The following is an 18723-nucleotide window of genomic DNA, read 5'->3' on the forward strand; positions in this document are numbered from 1 at the left end:
GGTCTAGAGAAGGGCTGTGGAGAAGGGAGACACGGCCCTACCTGGCAAAAGGACACGAGACACCAGGCACAGGGGCACAAGAGGAGAATCAGGGATTCACAGCATCATTAATGTTGGAAAAGCCCTCCCAGGTGCCAGGATCATCAGTCCCAACCACTCCCCCAGCACTGTTCACCACTAACCCATTTCCCCACATGCCACATCCACAGGTCTTCTCAACACCCCCAGGGATGGTGACTCCACTACTGCCCTGGGCAGCTGTGCCAGGGCCTGATCACCCTTTCAGTGATGAAACAACCCTTTCAAGAGTTGTGTGGCACAGTGCTGTGACAGGACCCACAGTGCTGGGACCTCCATCCTTAGAGAGCTCCTGTACCTGAGTGGACACCAAATGTTCTGATCAACCTGACCTTTGGAGCCCTGCCTTAATTAAGCAGGAGCTTGAAGTTAAGACTTCTGCTGGTCCCTTCTAACCAACATCTTTCAGTGGCCCTCTGAAACCCAAATCCAGCATTTTCTCCTGGCTTTGACTATGTCTCCAGCAGAACTGGCCTCTCTGGTGTCCATCACATGTGAAATGTCAGTACTTCACAGAACTACAGACTGCTTTGGGTTGAAATGTCAACAATCCTGTTCCACCCTCTGCCATGGGCAAGGACATCTTCCACTAGCTCAGGTTGCTCCAAGCCCTACCCAACCTGGCCTTGGACACTTCCAGGGACTCAGGGGTAGCCACAGCTTCTCTGGGCACCCTGTGCCAGGGCCTGAGCACCCTCACAGGGAAGAATTCCTTCCCAATATCCCATCTCACCCTGCCCTCTGGCAGTTTGGAGCCTTTCCCCCTTATCCTGTCCCTCCAGGCCCTTGTCCAAAGCTCTTCTCCAGCTCTCCTGGAGCCCCTTTAGGCCCTGAAAGGGGCTCTGAGGTGTCCCTGGAGCTTTCTCCAAGTGACATCCCCACCTTTCCCAGTCTGGCTCCAGAGCAGAATGGCTCCTGCTCCTCCCCTCTCTGACAGAATCACTACAGCTGCAGGAAGGGGCTAAATAAAGACTCCTTGTAGCTTTACTGACCACCCAGCACTACCTGGGCATGATCCCATCTGGAGCACATCCAGCTGAGATGTCACAGGAGCAGCACAGCATCTTCTGCACGCTCACAGAGAAGGCAGTGGCTTCCTGAGCCCTCCATCCCTGCAGAAGCCCCACCTCACACCTCTGCAGCAGCCTCCTGACCCCCCCATCTCTGCAGGAGCTTCCAGAACCCCCACCACACATCTCTGTGGGGGAGAAGCAGGGCCTCTGCCAAGGGAGGCAGGTTTGGGTCTCCACAGCAGGGTGGTACCTGAGCCCTCTGTGCTGCAGCTCCCAACCCTAGCTGAGCCCGGGCTGTCTGCCCCCACACCAAGTGCCACCAGACCCCTCATCACAGCCACCACACAGCCCAGAGCTGTGTGAATCCTGCTACAGTCTAGAGGGGGTGAATTTTGGAGATGGCAAAGACTTAACTCCCCATCCCCACTTCAAAAACACCTTGTAAAACCGAGGGTGTGATGAACTGCAGAAAGCACTTAAGTTGATAAATGAGCCCAAGTCCTGCCCCAAAAAGGGATTTCTGCCTCTGCTGTGCTTCTCAGAACACTCCCCATCTCATTTTCTCAACCACAATGTTTGTAACTTTAGAAACCCCAGAACTCAATTCCCTGTGGAGTCCCTAACTCTGAGCTGCAGTGGGGCTGATCTGAGTCTGTCCCACCGGTCCAACAGGAGAATCACAGAAAGGGAGTGAAGAGTTTAGATGAAAACCAATTTAAACCTGGGCAGCTGCCAAACTGGAGGTTTAATGATCCACAAGCTGCTAAAAAAGCAGGGAGTAGGTGAAAAGCTGTTAATTACTTGGCACTGCTGGGCAGCCTGCTTGGAGAGGTGCCACCTGAAAGTACTGATAGGGGTTTTGAGAGGGCGAGCACGCATGTGGTGTTACCAACACACCCCAGAAGGGCTGTCCCTGGCCTCCCAGCACTATCTGCTCTTGGAATAGTTATCCCCATCCCTGGAAGTGTTCAACAACAGGGCTTGGAGCAACCTGGGCTAGTGGAAGGTGGAACAAGATGAGCTTTAAGGTCTCCTCCAATCCAAACTATTCCATGTTGATTCTTGGTGGGAGCAGAGGGGGAGCCCATCCCAGCCGAGCTGCAGAGCTCAGCTGGCCACAGCTGGGCCGTGTCAAACCGCACCAACACATCCCTGCCATTGGGCTTTAATTACATGCCAGGACTGCAAACTCCTCCCCAGCTCTGTGCACCCTGTGCCATCCTCAGCCCCAGACAGGAGTAAGTGCTGGGGCCAGGCCTGGCTGAGCTTTGATGTCTCTGATGTTTTATTGCTTGCTCGGTGTCACGGCTGAGCACGCGGCCGGCGGGACAGGCAACGCGGAGCAGGACTTGGGCACGGGGGCCTCGCTGCAGTGGGAGGGAGCGGCCTCTCTTCACCCTCTGCCCCAGCAGAACCCCACAGGGACGATGCTGGGACCCCCCCGGCTCCGGGGAGCGCCGGGGCAGGGCAGGAGGGGCTGGTGCTGTGAAGCAGCGGTGGCTGGGGGTGACACTGGGGCACTCACTGCGGCGTGGGGCGGGTGGGCAGCGTGGGACGAGCCCCGGGCGAGCGCAGGGCCCAGCCCTGGAGCTCACTGTGAGTGGATCAGTGCCCCGGCGCCCTGCCCGAAGCCAAAGCCCTTGGGACCGAAGTTCTTGGCGTAACAACCTGCAGAGGATGGAAGGGAGACACAGGTGAGGCTGGCACACGAGCAGGTCCTCCCCAGGGGGCACGCCCTGCCTGGACAGGGCAAGGTTTGCCAGATTTGCTGGGCAAACAGGGAGGCCCTGGCTCAGCAGGAAATTCTCCAGCTTTGTGGCTGGCACAGTCAGTCCCCAAAAGCAGCTGGGCCACCCCTTCCCCAACCTCTACCCTGCACAGGGGTCTTCACCCCCACCCCTCAGAGCCCAGGACAAGCCAGCAGGGAAGGTGGGGCTCACCTTTGCAGTAGATCTCCCCATCTTTGTCTGCCAGCGTGGTGGACTCCAGGCTTTTGCCACACTTGGCACAGCGGAAACAGGACTTGTGCCAGGACTACGGGACAGGAGCAGAGCCCAGTCAGACCCCAGGGACAGGGCAGCCAGGCTCTGCTACCAACCAGGCTCCCTGCTCTGTTTCTGATCCAAAGGAGCCAACCAAGAGCTCTGAATGGAATGAAAGCTTTTCCCTGGAAAGCACTCCCAGCCCCACTGGGAAAATACAGAGAGGAAACACCAGGTGTGGTCACTGCTCCTGTGCTGATCTGGTTCTGGAGACCTTTTGCCCACAACTCTTAGAAGTCATTTGTGTAGTAATTTCTACAATAATTTGTAAGGAGCAATTCCCCCCCTCTTTGGGGACTGTCCTCACTTAACCAGCAAGATAAATCCCCCACATTGTCCAGCTGAGACCCAGGGCTGCTGGATATTGGGCTGGGGTGGCAGCAGGGATGGGACAACTGCCCCACACAACCACAGCTCCAAGGAAGGCAGCAAACAGAGAGGAAAAATGCCAAAACCAGACAGTGTTTAAAAATAACCCCCCATGGTTCCAGCAGTCCCCTGGAGATAAATGAGCTCACAGTGTTCAGGCAGACCTTAAGTAGCCTGAGCTGCTCACTGAGGAATTTAAACAAACACTTGGGAAACATGAAACCTTTTTAGGAAGAAAATGTGAAATTTGGGGGCTGGAGGAGGAGGTATTGGATGGAGTCATCCAGCAAACATTAGCACATGAAATACATGCTCTGGAATCCTCTCTGGGTCTACTTTAATGTAATTGCTTCATCAGCTTTGGTTCCCTTTAAACACTGGGGCCAGAAGCCGACCAGGAAGCCCAGATCATGGTTTTAAGGATAAATTCAGCTTCTGACCCTGGGCTGATCCTCAGCGTGTTCATCAGAAGCCAGCTGGGGGGTGAGGATGCTGAGGGGCCCTTTCTGTTGATCCCTTTCTGGGGATGCAGAACAAGCACAAAGCCCTGAGAGGACAGAGCCCAGCCAGGTCAGGGAGTGACATCTGGTCATTGGTGAGGCTGTCCCAGCATGGCCACCCTGTCCCCATGGCACAAAGCCAAGCAGCCTGGCCTGGTGTTCCTGACAAGCTCTGCATGTGCCTGACCTCGTGGGTAGGGCAGCCCCAGGCAGGGACCTCACCTGGAGTCCCAGGGCTGGCAGGGCAGGAGGGGTCCCCAGGCCTTACAGAGGAGCTGGGCCAGGACCAGGTCACAGCTCAGGGTGCAAAGAACCCTGGTGAAGGGATGACCTTGGCACAGGGTCACCAGGACTGTGACAGTGACCTTCAAACCCTGAGCTGAGCGAGCCAGCACCAGAACAGCCCCAGAACATTCACCACAGCTCCAACACCCTGCCCAGCCTGTGGGCAATGCTGACCACTGGAATTCATTGCCTGTCCCAAATCCTGGCTGCAGCAGCACCCCAGCCTGTGGCACAGAGAGGAGAAGGATGCACTTTAACAGTGACACTGGCCATGGCACACGTCACTGCTCACCCTCTCAGCACATCCACAGCAGGAGGTCCACTGTGGCCTCTGCTGAGCAGGGCTGTAAATATTTAATATAAAATGTATTTCTCCCCCATCTACAAGTCTGTGAGAGCGCTGCAGCCTGGACAACCTGGTTTCCAGACAAGCCAAGATCTCCTTTCGGTGCTAGGTGAACATGGCCATTGGACCCAAGCCCTGGCCTGGCTGAGGGCAGGTCCAGATCCTCTCTGACAGTGGCCCTGCCATGCAGCACCCCCTGCCCACCATCCCCTCTTACCTTGCCAGCTCCGATGACCTTCTCGGCCGCGTACACGGCCTGGCCACAGCGGGGACACCCGTCAGCTCCTCCCACCATCTGGGCCATCCTGGCTGCATTGGGGTTGGGGGGTCGGTGGGGCTGGCCCCTGTGGGTGGCAGGGAGCTCATGATCAGGGATGCAAGATGGAGCAGGGAAGAACTAGAGGATCCCAAATCCCAGCCCAGTTTATAAGGGAGCTTCAGGAACAATGTGTCGAGCCCCATGGAAAGTTCAGCCCGAGGGCTGTGTGCTGTGAGGGGGTGGGCAGCGTGCTCAGGCAATGGGGACATGTCCCATCCCATCCCAGCCACCAAACAGGGCTCACTGGGATTCCCTGGCGGGGCAGAGGGGCCAGGCAGCCCACAGACACTGCTGGGAGCTCAGCACAGGCTGCACAGCCACACACCACAGGACAGGTGTGGGGAGAAAGGTGCCCACAGCCCCGCTGTGGCTCCAAAACAAGGCTCAGACTCACTCTTCATATTTGATTCCCAGGGACTCGCCCTTGTCAGTGCTCAGGGTCCCTGCTCCTTGCCCGTAGCCGTAGCCCTTGGGGCCATACTTCTTCCCGTAGCAGGACTTGCAGTAGATCTCCTCACCATGCACGGCCACAGTGGTGCTGTCCAAATTCTTCTTACAGACCACTAGAACAGAGGGGAGGGTGTGGTATCAGCCTGCTCTGCCAGAACTCACTAATTAGCTGAGGAAAACAAGCCCTCACAGGGACAGCACAGCTCAGCTTTCAAGGAGCAGGGAAATCCTCCAGGATCCAGCTGCAGGGAGCACATGCAAACCAGGGCAGATAAGGATCACAACAAGAGCAGTGTCTGGCTTTAAAAGGAAGCAACCACCAAATCCAACAGTGATACCAAGGGAAGGAAAGCTCTCTTAACCCCCTGGGTGCTGCTCTCCTGCAGCTGCACTTAAACTATGGGGGTGAATTCTCCCTAATCATCACTGCAGGATTCTCAAGCCTGGGGATGGATGCCCTGGCCCTGCAAATCCACAGCAGGAAGAACTCGGGGCAAAGAAATGTGAGCAAAGGAGCTTTTCCTGGTGTTTGGATGGACCAAGAGTCATCCAAGAGCAGCCCTGTGGCCATCACCACACTTGAGGCACTGCAGAGGGCACAGTCACCTCTCCAGAGCTCAAAAGGCTCATGTGTCCCCTCAGCCCTGGTCCTGCCCCAGTCTGGGGGTGCATGGGGGGGTCTCAAGTGAGGAACACTAACTCAGCTGGGTGTTTGAGCCCTGGGGGTCAAAGTGGGATGTAAGATGGAACAGGAGATGATGGCAGCCAGGCTCAGGGACCCTGCTGAGCCCACCTAGAGCTGGTGGTGCTGGACTCCAGCCTTCCCCTGATTTTTAGGTTTCTATAGAATCACAGACTGGTTTGGGTTGGAAGGCACCTTCAGTTCAAATTATCTGATTCCAGCTCTCTGCCATGGACACCTTCCAGTAATCCCAGGTTACGCCAAGCCCTGTGGAACCTGGTCTTGAACACTTCCAAGGATGGAGCAGCCACAGCTTCTCCATGGGAAAGCAATGCCCCACCACCCTCTGAGTAAAAAGTTACTTCCTTATATCTAATCTAACTTTCTCCCTTATATCTAATCTAGATTGCTCCTCTTTCAGTTTAAAAACATCTCCCCTTGCCCTGTCATTATCTGCTTGTGCAAAAAGTCACTCTACCCCTCTTTTATAAACCCCCTTAAGGTCCTGGAAGTACCAGCTCCTGTCCCAGCTCTGCTCACAGCTGCCATGTCCCTTCCTGACACACTCTGCCCAGCCAGCAGGAGGCCACCAGCACCCAAAGTCCAGGTGATGTCCCGTGTTCAGGTGCCCCGTGCAGGATCCCAGCTCCCAGGGCAGAGTCTGCAGCGCTGGCAGCCAGCCCCAAACAGATCCGGCTGCAGCTGCCATGCAGCTTCCCCTGTTTTCTTTCCACGCCTTTAATGTTGAGGCTTCCAGCAGCTTCTTGGCCAGCAGAGCAGTTTCTTGGCCTTTCCCAATATCACAGGAATGCAAACAGAGCAGAGTTCTCCCCTTGGAGCAGAAGGCTGCCCTTCCATGACTAAATACAGCCAGGAGAACCTCGTGTGCCTCTGCTGGGACAAGGAGGAGGAAAGGGAAGCATCTCCTGCCATCTAAGGAGGCTCTGGCAGAGTTCTGTCCCAGCTACACCTCCCACCATAGCAGGAGCTGGGGATAGAGAACACATCCCAGCTGGGAGAGACCAGAGCTGGTAACTGGTTCCAAAGCTGCCAAGCTCCTGGATTGCTGCTGGGGTCTCTGCATTGCCCTGGAGTGACACTGCTCAGGCAGAGCATCAGAAAGGAATGTGGCTACTTTCACTGGCATTTCAAAGGCCTTTATCAGTGAGCTTTGTCCCTGGGTAGCAGTGAATGCTCTCAGTGCCATCTGGATGGATTTGGAGCTCCAGCCCAAGCTTTCACAGTCCCTCATCTGTACTCACAGAGCTTTGAGAGGCAACAGAAATTTTTTTACCCAGCCCCCGCGTTTGTGCATTGCAGAAATTCCAGTGCACTGCACTTGTGGAGTTAAGGACCCTTTGTTTTTCTAAGAGCAGCTGAGCTGCTCTACAAAAAATTACACAAGAGCTGCCTCTGCTTTCCAAGGCCAAGAGGCTCATTCCAGCTCACTTCTGCTGCACTACCCAGGCAGCTGGATCATGGCCAGGAGTCAATCACCAAGTTGCTCCCTGAGCTCTAATGCACTGTGGTAGGCTTGGCTCCTTTTAGATGATGTTTTTGGCAGATCTGGTTGAAGTGTTTGTTATTCTCCCCTAAAGATAATGGTTTCAAGTTCCTTGATGGGGCCCAAATGCAGCACTAGGGAACAGGCTGGGAATGCAGGAGCTCAGGAGCACCACCCACAGCCCATGGCACAGACTGGGAACAGTGGGCAGCAGAGTGGGCTGGCACACGAGCCACAGCCTGAACTGGGGAGCCCCAGCCAGGACAGAGCTGCTGGGCACATGTGGAGTGGCAGAACAAATGCCTGCAAAGCACAGGAACAGCAGCCCTGAGCCCAGGACCACTCTGTGGGCACTTGCTTCCATGAACACACAGAGGGGACCTTCTTCCCCACTCTGGCCATGCATTCCCACCTGGAAGCAATGCCTTTAGCCTCATTTTGTGTTTCCTGGAGGCCTGCCCTTCTCTCTGGGTGCCAGCATCCCATGGCAGCAGTTTTCCCTGGCAAACCAGCTGTGTGCACAAGAGGTGAGGGCAACATACCCCACCCTCCTTATCTGAGGCCACAGAACAGCCAGGATTTCCTTCTGCAGAGCAGCTGCCATACAAACCCAGCCTGTCACCCTTGTCCTGCCCAGGAAAAGCCTCTAAACTCCCCTGCTGAGCCCTACCAGCCAAAGCAAGTTTGCAGCCTGGAAACTCCCACAAATGGGAGCTCCCAGCCATGCTGGCCACCCTCCCCACTGCAGAGAGCACAGACGCAGCCTTCCTTTCCCTCATCTGGATCCAGCTGTATGTGCTGTGTCCCAGGCAGGCTGGACAAGAAGTATCCAGCAGCCAGGCTAGGTGGACACAGGAGCATGTCAGGGTCACTGGAGTTTCAGTTCCAGAAAGTGCCTGTTTTCAGATTCCACTCTGCCTGCTGCCCCTCTGGAAAAGATCCCAGCTGTGCTCCCTGCTGTGATGGGATGGTGAGACTGGGACCAGGACGCTGGGACCAGCTGAGGAAACATTAAACCTCAGTGGGGCCCTGCTGCAAGGCCGCCCTGGAGATGCACTTCTGCTACTCTGTGCCAGATGCAACATCTCAAGGAGCCATCAGCAGACACAGGCAATGTTCCAACAGAATTCCAGAGAGGTTTGGGTGGGAAGGGACCTTAAAACTCATCTTGTCTTACCCTTCCACTAGACCAGGTTGCTCCAAGCCCCATCTCCTTCATGGATTCTGATACATCACGGTCTCCAGGGACAGAGAACAGTAATAAAGTACCACACAGGCTGGGGACACTGCTTATCTTTTGATTCAAATGTACTGCAGCCCCTCTGGATGCCCCAGGTTGAAGAAGCTGCTCTCAGCACTGCAACACCACCAGCTTTGGATCCCCAAAGGCAGGGAAGGGTGTCTGGGGACTTGCAGCAGGACCCCAGCAGTATTTGTAGGATCCTGCAGAGGGGGCAGAGGAAGGGAGCTCAGCACTGGATCACTTGCAGCCAGATCCTGTTCTGCTGCCCCTCCCTGGAGGTGACACTTGTGTCTAGCATACACCAGAGACACCCTTAGCAATAGTGGATCTGCAGACAGGTTGGGGGTGATGCTTCAGCACATCTCAGGAGGCTTTCCATCAGCACAAGGGCCAGGAGGGGACCACATCTCCTTCCCATCATCCCCTCAGACATGAGGAGATTCCATGCCAGTTCCCCAGGCTCAAGGACCTTTTAGTGTGGCAAAGGCACTGAGAAGGTTAAAGCCAGCCCCACCTCTGAGCATTGCATTGGATGTGCCCCTCCTGCCACCACTGCTCCTGTCTCATGCTCCAATCCTTAACACCTGGACACAGAGCAGAGGAGACAGCCTGGCCTTTCCCTGGAGTAGGAATGGACTAAGTCTTTGTGTGGCTGCTGGCTGAGGTCAGCCCTGACAGCTGGACAACCCACGTGTCCTGGGACGATCCGTGTACCTGCCATGCTGGGGGGATTGGGGAGATCCTGAGGAGCCCAGGAAGCAGAGAAGGGGTCAGGGAAAGAGGTGGTACTCACTGCACAAGAAGCAGGACTTGTGGAAGCTGTTGCCTTCACACTGCACCTCCTCAGCGAAGTACACGGCCTTCTGGCACACCCCACACTTCTTTCCTCCTCCCCAGTTTGGCATCCTGCACGGGAAAGCACAGTCAGGAACAGGGCTCTGTGGGGCTGGGATGGAGCAGCCACAGGAGCTCCAGCAGCTTTCCCACATGTTCAGAGAGCACCCACAGCGTTTGCAGGGTGCACAGACTGCAGGGCTGGCAATGAGCAGAATCAGCAGAACTCAGGGACCCAGCAGTGCCAGCTGACTGCCAGGGACCCCTGGTCCTGTCCACCAGGAGCAGCAGAAATCCCTGTCCTGGAGCTGTGAGACCTCACAGCTCGTGTCAGTGCCAGAAAAAGGGAGGAAGCAGCACAATGCTGGGAGACAGCACTCACAGAGTGACCCAGGCACCTCCTGAGGTCACAGCCCTCCTGTCAGCCCATGCCATGGCCCGGTCACTGTGACTGAGCCTTGGTGCTGGAGTGACAGCTGCCACACCCCCGGACACAGTTCCAGCTTCTCCCCACTGACCAGCTCTTCCATCTCAGCCACTGCAGGGCAGGGGATGGTCAGGGCTGCCCTGAGGGCCCTGACACCACCAAACCCCAGGCTCTGGTCCCACAGCACCAACAGCTCTCCTGCCTTGCCTGGCCAACCTCTCCCAGGCACTCCCTGCAGTCCAGCATCTCAGTCTCCTCCAGGACTGCAGGCAGAGTCACAGAGCCTGGAGAATCTGAAATCAAGAAGACAGTGAAGGGCAAAGACCTGAGCACCACCCTAAGCCACCATCCAGCTCCTCAGCAGGCTATAAATGCTTCTCTTTCTCTTCTCTTTCCTGAACTGTGTCTGATGAGACACCATCAAGAGACCCCTAGATTTGCAGATAACCTCAAAATACTGTGACTTGCTTACACAAGCAGCAGAGCTTCAGCCCAGAGGGGCCTTGACACTCGTGAAGACCAGGTCAACATAAACCTCAAGACATTCACACAACAAAGTCCTGCAAGGAGATGCTGCGGGAACTGATTGAGTGTGGCCAAGAGGAAGCTAAGGAGGATCAAACAGCAACCTGGAGCTGCTACAAGGACAGTAAAACACTCTTTGGAAGGGCCCAATGATACAAGTAAGGTCAATAGGCACAAGCTGCAGCTTGAGAGGTCTCCAGGGGCCTCTTCCCATCAACACCTCTGTAATTCCCCATCCTGCTCCCATCTGGGGACAGGCCACAGAAGTCACCATGTGCTTCCTGACCCCTGAACAGCTAAAGCAGCAGGACAATGTCCCCAAAAACAAACCCCATTTTCAGAGTACAAGATTTGCCAGCCCACCATGTGTGTAGGATCTCATCACCCCCCTGAGCTGTGTGGAAATGAGGAAGGGACCTGGGTCTGCCAGGGCACACCAGAAGCCTTGGAGCCCCACTTCTTGCTGCAGGTCCTGGGTCACCTCTTGCAGCTGAAGCTCCATCCCTGGGCTCTCCCAGCTGGGGAGGTGAGGGGTTGTACAAACATCAAACAGATGGGGGATCATGAAGGGCTCACAGGCACAGCAAGATCCCTGCACCTCCCAGGTCATGGGGAAGTCAAGATCTCTTTTTGTCAGGAAAAGGGCAACTGAAATTGCCTGGTTACCAGGGCAGGGGTCAGAACTGACTTGCTGACCTCACTCTATCTTGGCCACAGCTCCCAGATGCCTAAAGGCTCTCAGTGCAGGACAGACAGACAGAGAAGTGGACGGTGCCAGGAGCAGGGGCTGGAGAGGTTGTGCTGGCTCCCGGGGTGCTGTGTTTGAGGTGTGGTCACAGCAGCTGGGAAGTCTCTTTTCCAAAGGCCCAGAAGGTTGGGCTTCCCAACCGTGCCAAATCCCTCCTTTTCAGCCTGGTTCTTCCAGTCCCAGCCTTTGGATTGCCTTAAAAGGACACAGGCTGTTTCTCTCCAGAGCCTGTTTTTTCCCCTGGATCAGGAGGAGGGCTTGACCTGGTGGTTCAGGAGTTTCCTTGGAGGGCAGAAACATCCAGCACCACCCCCTGCCAGCCCTGAGTCCTACATGGCGTAGGAGCCCACCATCCCCTTTAGCCCCCGTGTCAGATCCCACATCAGGAATGACACATCACTGGCTACAATTTTTCTAGGTCTCCCATCCTGTTCCCACCACCAACAGCTGGCAGACCCCATCCCTGGGATTCCCAGCCCTAGTTTTGGGGGCAGCCTCTTGCCAGCCCTCCCTGCTCCAGAGCCAGGGCATCCACAAGTGCACCCCATGGTTTGGGACCAGCTGCTCCCCTTTGCCTCCACAGCACATTTTGTTCCCTTCAGAGCAGCAGCAGTGAAGGAAGAGGCTTTGTTTGTCCTGAACATCAGGGCTACCCTGCCCAAACTAAGAGCTTAGCAGTGGGGACACCTTTCCTTGAGCTGCCTGGAAGCCTAAAGGAGGACAAAAACTGCTTCTGGCTGATGCTCACCTGATATTCACCACAAGAGGAGTCCAAGCCCCTTTGCTGCTGATTTTCCTCAATCCACCATGGGAAGGCTGCAAGTGCCTCCACTCAGTTTAAATAATGCCAGGTGATTTGAGCCTGGTTCTCACCATGAAGTACAAACACAGCCCCAGAAAAGCCACATCCCAGCAAAACCTTCTGGCACACACCAGCATGGATTTTCTGAGGGGAGAGACCATGGAAATTAGTTTGTCCTGGGGATCCATGTGAGGGCTCACAGCTGGGCACGGGAAAGCCTGAGATAAGATTTAAATTGCTGAGAATTCTCTGTTAGTCCACAACACACCCCTCACATGCTGTGGGCACAGCAGGCCATGCAGACACCAAATTTGTGCTATAGGCTGGCATCATCAGCAAAATAAAGGAATAGGAAAACCCTGCTCTGGGTACCTGGACCTGACCAGTAAAGTCCTCACAACTGCAATCCAGACAGATCCATCCTCCCAGTTCCCCAAGTAATAGCCACTTTATGATATGTCAGTGTTTGCAATCCTTTCAGCATTATTCTCAGAATACTTTGCATATTTTGCCCAATTGCAACACTTGGTGACCACAGTCATTCTTCTCCAAGTCTCTCTGGGCCCCATGCAAAATAAGGAACAGGAGGGGACAGTCCTGCAGCCAATGACCTCACTGAGCATAGACAAGCAGGACAGACACCCAGGGCTGCCAAAAAAACAAGATTATTTTCCTTCCTCCTGCAGCTCCACAGCTCCCAGCAAACATATCCAGAGCCCTACAAACACCACTCTCAGTGCCAAGCAGGGCCTGGCCCTGGAGCCACTCCATCATCCACTACAGATAAGGGAAGAGGCCCCCAAAACCAAGATCCCATCCTTTAGCAGCAGCTGCACTGGGAAGCTTGTTCAGAACCACCCAAGGCTGACACTTGCTGGAGATTAGCCCCAGTTCCAGAGTCTGATGTTGCAGCAGTCCAGCTCTCCAGAAAAGACCAGCTTGGAGGAAGCTTGGAGCAACCTGAGATAGTGGAAGGTGCCCCTGCCTATGGCAGGGGGTGGCACTGGGTAACCTTTGAGGTCCCTTCCAACCCAAACCTGTCTATGAAATCTGGGTTCAGACTCGTGTACGTTTCAGAGGTGCTGTGTTGCACCAGTCTGCGAGGCAGTGTAAGCTACACTGAACAATAGGCACACACCAGTATGGAACCAGTATGTACTGGTGCTCTGGGACAGACGCAGTGCTGTAAGGGGAAACAGTGAGCTGATGCAGCCATCAGGAAGCAGAAACACAGTCATCCTCTTCTGTGAGTGGGTTAAAAGCTCAGTGTGTTCCTGTCATTGCCCCTAAAGCTGACACCCTCCACGCTGCCCTCCTGAGAGCAGCTGGAGCTGGAGCAGCACCTGTGGCTGTGTGGATGCAGCTCCATGGCCATGGGAGCACTCAGGGCAGGTCCTACCCTGTCACACTTTGAGGAACATCCCTGCAGCCACCAGGACGTCAGCTCAACCATCCAACCTTTCCAGCAATAGCTGGAAAACCTTCCCGTGTCTGTGTCCTACTAAAATTCTACAGTAATTAACTGCAGAGCAATCATTTTGTGTTTGGAGATCACTGAGGAACAGCAGACTCACGCTGACCCATATAACAAGTTCTTTTTTTTTCCCAATGAGAGCATTAAAACAAGTGGATGACAGAAGAGCACTATCAGTGCTGCACAAAATTCACTCCTAAACTTGTTCACAGCAGTCCAGGAAGAATTAATTCATGTCCTGGCAAAGGGAAGAGTCAAACAGCAGGACCCCCAAGCCTGGGGTCTGAGTAGTACCTTCCAGTTTAGAAAGCAGCCGGCATGACCATAAAATGGGCAGAAATTTGAAGCAAGAAGGACCCAGAGACATGAGATGTGGGCAGAGCAGAGAGGAACCAGCTCCCAGGGATACACCAGGGAACATCACCTGTGAAAGCCCTGGGATGCAGCACCAGAGGTTCAGCACCAGGACCTGCAGTCAGACCCATGGGGGACTCTGCCCCATGCAAACAGGAGCTGTAACAGAGCAGCTTTCCCATCACCTGGGCACAGGTGGGAATAACCTTATGAGGGGCAAGCTAGAACTGTCCCCTTGTCCCCTGCTGTGTCATGAGCAGGGAGAAGCAGTGACGTGAGGAGACTCTGGGCCACCAACAGTGTACACAAGGATAAGTAAAGGTCATGTGTGACCCAACGGTGTTGAATTAGTGAGCAAGAGAATGGGGACCTGAGGCTGGTGAGCTGAGACATGGAAAAACACTGGGAATTACCAGGGAGAAATCCCAGAACTGCCTCAGGAGATGCAGCTGGATCACATCAGACACCTTTGAGGGCTTTGCTGGCATAGGAGGGAAGGAAGTCAGGAGGCTCTGAGCTCCAGAGTGATGTGGCTCATCTATTCTATGACTCCAAGAGCAGTCAGGCTTTACTCCACCAGCAGTCAAATGATTCTGCCAAGGCAGCCTCAGGTTGGCTGTGCAGAGAAGGATCCTGAGAGAGGCCAGCACAGTGCTGAGCCACTGGCCAGACATAGTTCTCACAGCCATGGGCCTCTGCCTGCACATGCACTGTTCCCAAGCTTGGCTTACGAAGGCTCCTTGGAAGCGGGGTCTTCTATGAAAATCCCAACTTGATCCAGAAAAAGCAGCAGCATTTTCAGTGGTTGCTAAGAAAAGTTCCTGACTCCCACAGGGATCAAGATCCATCACCGGACTGAACTCACTTGAGCTTCCCCAAAGCCCTGAAATGCCCCAGTTGGTCGCATCCTCCCCACTTGGTGCTGCCTTGCAGGAGCAGGGAGCCCTGCCCTGAGGCCATGCTCAGGCACTGCCATCCCAGCTGGAGAGCCCCTGATCCAGGGGACAGCAGAGCGTGGCACAGAGCTCATGACCACTGGAGCAGCACAGCCCAGAGCTGTCTGTGCAGCAGCAGCAGCAGCACTGAGCCCCTTGGGAAGGGCTGAATCCTCCCCAGAGCCCGCTGCACTTTGCCAGCCTCACCTCCAGCAGAATAACAGAACATCCTGAGCTGGAATTGATCCACAAGGATCACATCCAACCCCTGGCCCTTCACCCTTCACGAACACCCCAACAATCCATCCTGTGCATCCCTTGAGCCTTGTCCAAACACTCCTGGAGCTCTGGCAGCCTCGGGGCTGTGCCCATTCCCTGGGGAGCCTGGGCAGTGCCAGCACCCTCAGGGGGAAGAACCTTTCCCTGATCTCCAGCCTGAGCCTGCCCTGGCACAGCTCCAGCCCTTCCCTGGGTGCTGTCCCTGCTCAGAGAGCAGAGATCAGAGCTGCCCCTCGGGAGGAAGCTGCAGACCCTGAGGAGATCCGACCTCATGCTCCTCTGCTCCTGCAGGAACAGATCGAATGAGCACAGTTGCTCCTTTCAGGGCTTCTCTTCTCACCCTTCCCCAAGCTCTAGAGCCAGGAGGAGCAGCACCCAAAGCCAGCCTCACACTATTTTAGCAGTGGCCCCTTCTCACGCAGGGAGAGACAGCAGAGCTGATACAGGGATGTGGTGCCTCAACCCCGTCCCACGGGCTGAGGGCTCCGAGCGCTGGAAAGCAGCACCTGGGGCTGTGCTCGACCCTGTGCCCAGCCTGGCGCACAGCAGTGCAAATTTCCTCCGGGAACTAACCTGAGCCCACAGCTGAGCCGCCTCGGGCTCCCTGGAAATGAGTTTAGATCGATCTGATCAAAGATTCGTCTGAGTTCAGTCTATCTGATGCAGAAGTTTCGGCTTCCGCGTCCCGCCGTGCGCGCGCTGCTCGGGCCCGGGCGCTCCCTCAGGGCTCCGCGGCCGCCGTGCCCACCCCGCGGGGCCGTGCCCCGCTCCAGCCCCGCATCTCCCCCGCTGCGGCCGGGCTGGGGATCCTCGGGGGATGGAGAGAGGGATGGGGAGAGGAACGGGGGCAGCTCCGGGCTGGGGGGAGCGGCAGCCCCGGGCACGGGAGGGGAGACAGCTCCGCTGCGCTCGGCGGGACCCGGCGGCCGCCTCCGCCCCGCACCCACCTGCGGCCGGGCCGGGGACGGTGTCGGTGTCAAATCCGGGGCCGGTACCGGCGCTGGGCTCGCTGTGGGGCTCGGTGCCGCTGCCGCTGTCGGGAGCCGCGCTGGGGCCGGCGGCAGCTCGGTGCTTTTGTCGCCGGCCGGGCAGGGCGCGGCACTGATGTCACGGGGCTGCCGGGGGGCGGCACGGCCTCCACAGCGCCCGGAGCCTCCTGGCGCTGCCCAGGACCCCCGGCCCGCCAGGGGAAGGACCCTCGGGGGCCCGAAAAGCCCCAGACTGCTTCCCAGGCGGCGGGACCACCTCCCAGATGTTTCGGTCGGTATTTTGTTCTGCGGAACGTTTTCCTCTAAATGAAGAGACGTTGCAAGATTGGAGAACGGACAGAGAGCAGCCCTGGGGAAGGACCTGGGGGTGTTGGAGGATGAGAAGCTCAGTGTGCCCCGGCCATGTGCTCTGGCAGCCCAGAACCCCACACTGTGTGCTGGGCTGATCCCCCAGCATGGGCAGCAGGGCAGGGGGGATTCTGCCCCTGTGCCCCACTCAGGTGAGACTCCACCTGCAGAGCTGCCTCCAGCCCTGGCCTTCCAGCACAGGAAGGACGTGGAGCTGCTGGAGAGAGTCCAGGGGAGGCCACGGAGCTGCTCCGAGGGCTGGAGCCCCTCTGCTCTGGAGCCAGGCTGGGAGAGCTGGGGCTGTTCATCTGGAAAAGAGGAGGCTCCAGGGAGTCCTTACTGCAGCTTTTCCACGGATAAAAAGGAGTTTATATTACTTCAGCAAGAATTTTTGTACAATATGAGTGCTGAGGCCCTGGCACAGGGTCCCAGAGAAGCTGTGGCTGTCCCATCCCTGCAAGTGTCCAAGGCCAGGTTGGACAGGGCTTGGAGTAACATGGGGTACTGGAAGGTGTCACTACCCATGGCAGGGGTGAGACAAGATGGGCTTTGAGGTCCCTGCCAACCCAACCCAGGTTGGGATTATGAATCTCTCATAACAAATTGCAGAGCAGGGGAGTGAAGAGAAACTCTGGCAATGACTCCCATGGGAACCCACCACAACAGCGCTGTTCTGGGTGCAGACAGAGGCAGGGAGAAATATGCACAGCTCCAAACTGCACAGAAAGTCTGCAGAGGTGTTGGGAAAACACTCCCAGCAGAGCTGGAGAACAGGTGGGAGTCTGGCTCCGTGTGAAAGGAGAGCTCTGAGAAGTGAAGAGGCCAAAGCAGTGCAGAAGCAGAGACACTGCTGCCCTCCCCTGATGTCCCACACACCGTGTGTACCCTCACACGTGTTCCTCTGAGCCCACACATTCACAGAGCAGCTTACAGAAAGTGTGGCTGCAGGGCTGCAAAACTCCTTTTCCCTTTTTGCTGTGTGTTTCTATGCCAGGGCAGTACAGGAACCCAGGCAGGCCCAGAACCTTGTGACAAACAATTCCAAGGCTACAGGGGATGCTGTTTACACCTTGAAAGGCTGAGGGTGGTCCATGTGTAGGCCCTGCAGCCTGGACCTACGCTGAATGCTCCGTCTGCTCGCTGCTCAAAGCCCCAGCAGGACCCCACATCCCAGCTGGAGTTTGTGTGTCCCCTCACATGCTCATCCTTGCCTGATTTGCAGCTTGCTGGGGTACAAACTCCCGCTCTCCATCCCCTTGGGAAACAGTGCCTTGGATCTGTCCCCCTCTGGCACTTCCCCTCTGCCTGTGGAGGAAGGCAGGGAGGGGAGGGGGACACCTTCCCCAGTCCCAGCAAACCCCACACAGGGACAGGAACCAGGTGGCACTGCACAGGGAAAGGATCTTCCCTTTCTTAGGCATTTTTGGTGCCCTGGAAGATTCCAAGAAGATTCCATCCATCAGTGTTCTGTTCCCCGGACTGGAGGTCAGCAATAGGCTGCCAGTTCCAGGAGCAGCTGCACAGGAAGTTCCTGGAGGGGAAGTCAGGGGAACAGAACTGTTTTGCTGGTGGCTAAACAGCTTCCCATCCTGTGCCCCATGAGGATCTGGCAGCCCTTGCAGCGGGTGAGGCTGGAGAGAAGCTGGATGGAAGCTCCAGTGCTCCTGATGGCACTGGCCATGGACAGGATTGCCAAGGGAGGCCCCCACTGAATTTCTCTGGCCTGGGCTGGCCTTTTCCTCCTCGAAAAATGAAAGAGGGTACTGAAGCTGTAAAGGCAGCTGACATGAGGAGCCTCAGGCCACTCTCTGTGGCTCAGAGACCCTTCCTCTCCCACTCCTCTCCCAAGGCACCACAGCTCGCCGAGGGCAGGCATTCTGCTGGCAGGAGCTGGGGAGCCCAGGCTGCTGCAGCTGCTGGGATTGTGCAGTTGGAACTGGCAGGAAGGAAGGAGGGCTGGGAGGGCAGCAGAGAGCTGCTTCCTTTGGACCTGGAAAGCTCTGGCACAAAATTCCACAGGAATTTTGCTGTGAACTCTGGGCTAAGAAATTCCTGGCACAACTTGAGGCCATTTCCTCTTGTCCTGTTGACTCCTGTTTGGGAGAAGAGCCAAACCTTCCAGCTGCCTGTCAGGGAGTTGTAGAAAATGAAGGTGTCCCCTGAGCCTCCTTTTACTC

The 18723-nt window shown here is 56.1% G+C and overlaps 1 protein-coding gene across 2 annotated transcripts; it reads right to left on the minus strand.

Annotated features, from left to right (window-relative positions):
- Positions 1 to 2353: 2353 nt before the first annotated feature.
- Positions 2354 to 16312, minus strand: CSRP1 (cysteine and glycine rich protein 1). Of its 2 annotated transcripts, none has more exons than XM_014258913.2 (6): positions 16157 to 16312; positions 9625 to 9737; positions 5347 to 5515; positions 4851 to 4977; positions 3032 to 3125; positions 2354 to 2759 (listed from the first exon to the last, which is right to left on the minus strand). In XM_014258913.2, the coding sequence occupies exons 2-6, from the start codon at positions 9734 to 9736 to the stop codon at positions 2683 to 2685; spliced, it is 579 nt and encodes a 192-aa protein (XP_014114388.1). In that variant the 5' UTR covers position 9737; positions 16157 to 16312; the 3' UTR covers positions 2354 to 2682. The 2 variants fall into 2 exon arrangements, with proteins under 2 accessions (XP_014114388.1, XP_014114389.1); XM_014258914.2 differs by lacking the exon at positions 16157 to 16312 and adding an exon at positions 15783 to 15803.
- Positions 16313 to 18723: the final 2411 nt, after the last annotated feature.

The sequence above is a fragment of the Pseudopodoces humilis genome, chromosome 26 (assembly GCF_049639895.1).
Source record: "Pseudopodoces humilis isolate 2021_Gansu_Grassland_sample_001 chromosome 26, ASM4963989v1, whole genome shotgun sequence".
NCBI classification, from domain to species: Eukaryota; Metazoa; Chordata; class Aves; order Passeriformes; family Paridae; genus Pseudopodoces; species Pseudopodoces humilis.

Excerpts from the sequence above, each read along its gene's own strand:
- CSRP1 (XM_014258913.2), bottom strand. The coding sequence starts at position 9,736 with ATGCCAAACTGGGGAGGAGGAAAGAAGTGTGGGGTGTGCCAGAAGGCC. Across the intron at positions 5,516-9,624 it reads CAAGTCCTGCTTCTTGTGCA|TGGTCTGTAAGAAGAATTTG; the intron begins GTGAGTACCACC and ends CCTCTGTTCTAG. Across the intron at positions 2,760-3,031 it reads TGGGGAGATCTACTGCAAAG|GTTGTTACGCCAAGAACTTC; the intron begins GTGAGCCCCACC and ends CATCCTCTGCAG.